Here is a 3915-nt window from a genome sequence, read left to right as displayed (position 1 = left end):
CTGTGGTTTTGGAGCCTGTCCTGGAACTAGCTCTGTAGACCAGGCTGGTCTCGAACTCACAGAGATCCGCCTGCCTCTGCCTCACAAGTGCTGGGATTAAAGGCACACTTTCCATTTTTTGAGACAGGGTCTCTCTGAACCTGCAGCTCACCTTCTGGGCTAGACTTAGGCATGAAACAAGCCGCAGGACCCCTCCTGGCCAGCCCTTCTGTCAGGGGCTCAGAAATGAGTACCACTCTGCCTGGCTTTTTATGTAGGTGCTGGGAATCAAACCTAATTCTCACGCTTGCACAACAAGCGCTTTCCCAACCGCCACCCTCCAACTCCTCCTATTAACCACTTTCTGTGTTCTGGTGACAAGATCTCACTATGTAGACCTGGCTGGCCTGGAACTCTCCATACAGACCAGGGTGGTGCTGAACTCAGAGCCACCTGCCTCTGCCTCCCAGATGCTGGGATTGAAGGGGTGCACCACTGCACACAGTAAACCATTTCTTTCAAGTCAGTTGTCTGCACCTCTCGGGTCATGACTTCATCGTCTTTTCTGGGATCTGGCAGCCCTGTCTATACTGAACATGGCAAAGCTTACCCATCTGGTTTAAAGTAAAACCAACATGGAACAGATGAAGCAAACAATGATCAAGAGTCTAGCTATCAATATGAGCACCAATCATGGTATAATAAACCACCATGTGTTGTTTGGGCTCACTGAGACGTAACTCTGGAAGCAGGTTTGTCCCACCAACTGTACTCACCGCACCCCTGCCCCTTTCAGCACATCTTTTTTTCCAAATGTCCTTAAGGCATTGTGTTTCTGGCATGGGTGGTAGGGGAGGAGAACACAATAAAACAGGCATGCCCAGAGCCTTATCCCCTGGCTGATTTTGGACCCTGTGCCTAGAGCACAGCTGGAAAATGAACTACTTCCAGCAGAAGCTATCACTGCTTATCCCATGACAAAAGAATGCCTGCAGTGGAAAACGGAAGCCGGGAGTCCAGTCATGACTGGCTTGCCCATATGAGGTGCTCAGCGGGACCCCTCTGACTGCTTCAGCTCCTCTAGTTTCTGCTGGATGTTGGTGAAAGCTTTATTTGACTTGATCTCTGTCGCTGTTCCTTTACTTGGAAGCCTCGCTTGAGGGACACTGGTCTGGAGGGACTTCTGATGGAGAACTCTAGCTGGCTGCTTCAATGGGCTTCCCCAGCTCATTTCTTCCAGATGCTTAGACAGATGGTTTAATGCTGTTGGTCCATCCTTCCTTCCCATCCATCCATCCATCCATCCATCCATCCATCCATCCATCCACTATTTATTCTTTTACTTTGGCTTGCTGTGTACTTAATAATTCACTTATTCAGAACTGAAAATATGGCCAGGCAGTGGTAGCACACGCCTTTGATTCCAGCACTTGGGAGGCAGAGAGGCAGGTGGTTCCCTAAATTTGCAGCCAGCATGCAGCATGGTCTACAGAGTGAGTTCCAGGATAGTCAGGGCTACACAGAGAAACCCTGCCTAAAGAAAAAAGAAGAAGAAAAAAAGAAAAAGTCTTGCCACTTAACTAATGGTTTGTAATCAAGATAAATCTCTATATGCATTCTCAGAGGCTAACCTTAATCTAGATAATCCCTTGCGGACATGCCCAGAGGCCCATCCCCCAGGGATTCCAGGGTCTATCAAATTGGGAATTAACACTAACCATCGTGCCCTGCCCGAGTAGGGCAGGAATTTAAACTTGTCTCAGGCCTGCCTCGGCCTCACAGCAATTGTGATGTCTGGTTTGAGATACCATGCCCAACACATATCTTTTTTGTTTGCCCAGGTTTCTGTTTTGTTGCTGTGTAGCTCTGGGCAGCCTGGAACTCCCAGGGTAGACCAAGGAGGAGGCCTCAAAACTGCAAAAATCTTCGGCTTCCACCTCCTCCCAAGTGCAAGGACTATGGGATGCCTAGATATGCATCATTCTAATAGCAAAACGTGTATTTCTTTTTTTTTTTAAGATTTATTTATTTATTATGTATACAACATTCTGCCTGCATATATACAAGCTACCATATGGTTGGGTTGCTAGGAATTGAATTCAGGACCTCTGAAGAGCAGCCAGTGCTCTTAACTGCTGAGCCATCTCTCCAGCAACACCTGTCTTCTTTTTTTTTTTTTTTTCGAGACAGGGTTTCTCCGTGGTTTTGGAGCCTGTCCTGGAACTAGCTCTGTAGACCAGGTTGGTCTCGAACTCACAGAGATCCACCTGCCTCTGCCTCCTGAATGCTGGGATTAAAGGCGTGCGCCACCACCGCCCGGCCACGTGTCTTCTTTTAAGTTAAAAAATTTGTTTTATAATTTAGGCTCCGGGGGACTAGAGAGACGGCTCAGCTGTCAGGAGCACTGACTGCTCTTCCAGAGGGCCCAGGTTCAATTCCCAGCACCCACATGGCAGCGCATAACTGTCTGTAACTCCAGTTCCAGAAGACCCAACAAACTCACACAGACATACACGTAGGTAAACACCAAAGCAAATAAAAATAAATAAATATTTTAAAAAAAATTTAGGCTCTGTCACCAGGTAGTGGTGGCACATGTCTTTAAACTGTGAGTTCAAGGCCAACCTGGTCTTACAGTGAATTCCAGGACAGCAAGGGCTACAAAGGGAAACCCTGCCCCCCAGCCCAATAATTAATTAATTAAAAAATCCTCTAATAATCCTATGCTAGTAATTTTTGTTTGTTTTGTCTTTTGAGACAGGGTTTTTCTGTGTAGCCCTGGCTGTCCTGGAACTCACCTATTCACCAGGCTGGTCTGAACTCAGAGATCTGCCTGCCTCTGTCTCCTAGGCGCTAGGGCTAATGACATGAACCACCACCATCCAGCAATATTTCTTATGAATTACACTGGTCATGAGGTCTTGTGACTTCAGGAACTAACCAGGGACTCGCCTGGTCATGGTCGCTTTTCTAGATGAGGACTCTGAGGCACAGAAAGAGGGTTTATGAAGATCATTGGCCTTTACTGGCAGAATCAGTGGACAGACTTGAGTCTATTACTATGAGCAAAGTCTTTGTTGTAGGTTTGCCTGGATGGAAGGAAAACAAGAAGTATAACACTCAGCCCTCATTTTCCAACCCCCACCACATAAAACCCAAACTGAAGCAGGCCAGACACCAGGTCGCCATTCACTTACGACTTGGTGTACTTGACTCCCGAGGCCTTCCGGTCCAGAATGCCGTAGCCTGTGTCAATCACTTCCTTGGTCTTCCCAGTTTCTTCAAAAGCTGACTTCAGCTCCACTGCAACATACTTGCACACTGGAGAAAGAAAACATGGGGAGCCCACTGAGTACAAACAACTTCTGGAGGCCAGCACCAGCCAAAAAAAACCCAGGAGCCTGGGCCAAACCAATATTCACTCTGGAAATGAGGCCCAGGCCACAAATGAAAATTCATTACTGCACGCCCATTCCCAGCCTTTATCTATATACCTCAGCTCCCAACACCTTATAATAAATAAATATTTGGGCACCTGAGAAGGAGGATTGTAAATTTAAAACCAGCCTGGGTAACACAGGTAACAAGTAAAAATTTCAAAACATAGCCAGGTATGGTAGCACACACCTTTAATGCCAGTAATCAGGAAACAGAGGCAGAAGGATTTCTGTGAGTTCAAGAACAGCCTTCAAAACATAATAAATTCCAGGACAGCCAGGGCTACATGGTAAGACTTATGTCTCAAAAGGTAAACAATTAGTGAGGTTGGAGAAATGGCGCCATGGTTAAGACCACTTGCTGCTCTTGAAAGGACCTGGGTTCCGTTCCAGGCACCCACATGGCAGCTCATAACTATCTTGTAGCATGGAATTCTTGTTCCATGTACACTTTCCTCTGAGCTCTACAGGCACACTGTCCCCTACAGGCACACTGTCC

General features: G+C 46.9%; 1 protein-coding gene across 2 annotated transcripts in view; it reads right to left on the bottom strand.

Moving 5' to 3' along the window:
• The window catches only part of Cnpy3 (canopy FGF signaling regulator 3), a 16667-nt gene that overhangs the window by 8646 nt on the left and 4106 nt on the right, over positions 1-3915 (bottom strand). For both annotated transcript variants that reach the window (XM_026785664.1, XM_005359726.3), the window contains exon 2: positions 3177-3300. In XM_026785664.1, coding sequence (XP_026641465.1) covers positions 3177-3300 — 124 coding nt within the window. The remainder of the gene's footprint in view (positions 1-3176; positions 3301-3915) is intronic.

The sequence above is a fragment of the Microtus ochrogaster genome, linkage group LG2, assembly GCF_000317375.1.
Source record: "Microtus ochrogaster isolate Prairie Vole_2 linkage group LG2, MicOch1.0, whole genome shotgun sequence".
NCBI lineage: Eukaryota > Metazoa > Chordata > Mammalia > Rodentia > Cricetidae > Microtus > Microtus ochrogaster.
Note: the sequence above shows the minus strand (reverse complement) of the source record. Positions and strands in the feature narration are given on the sequence as shown.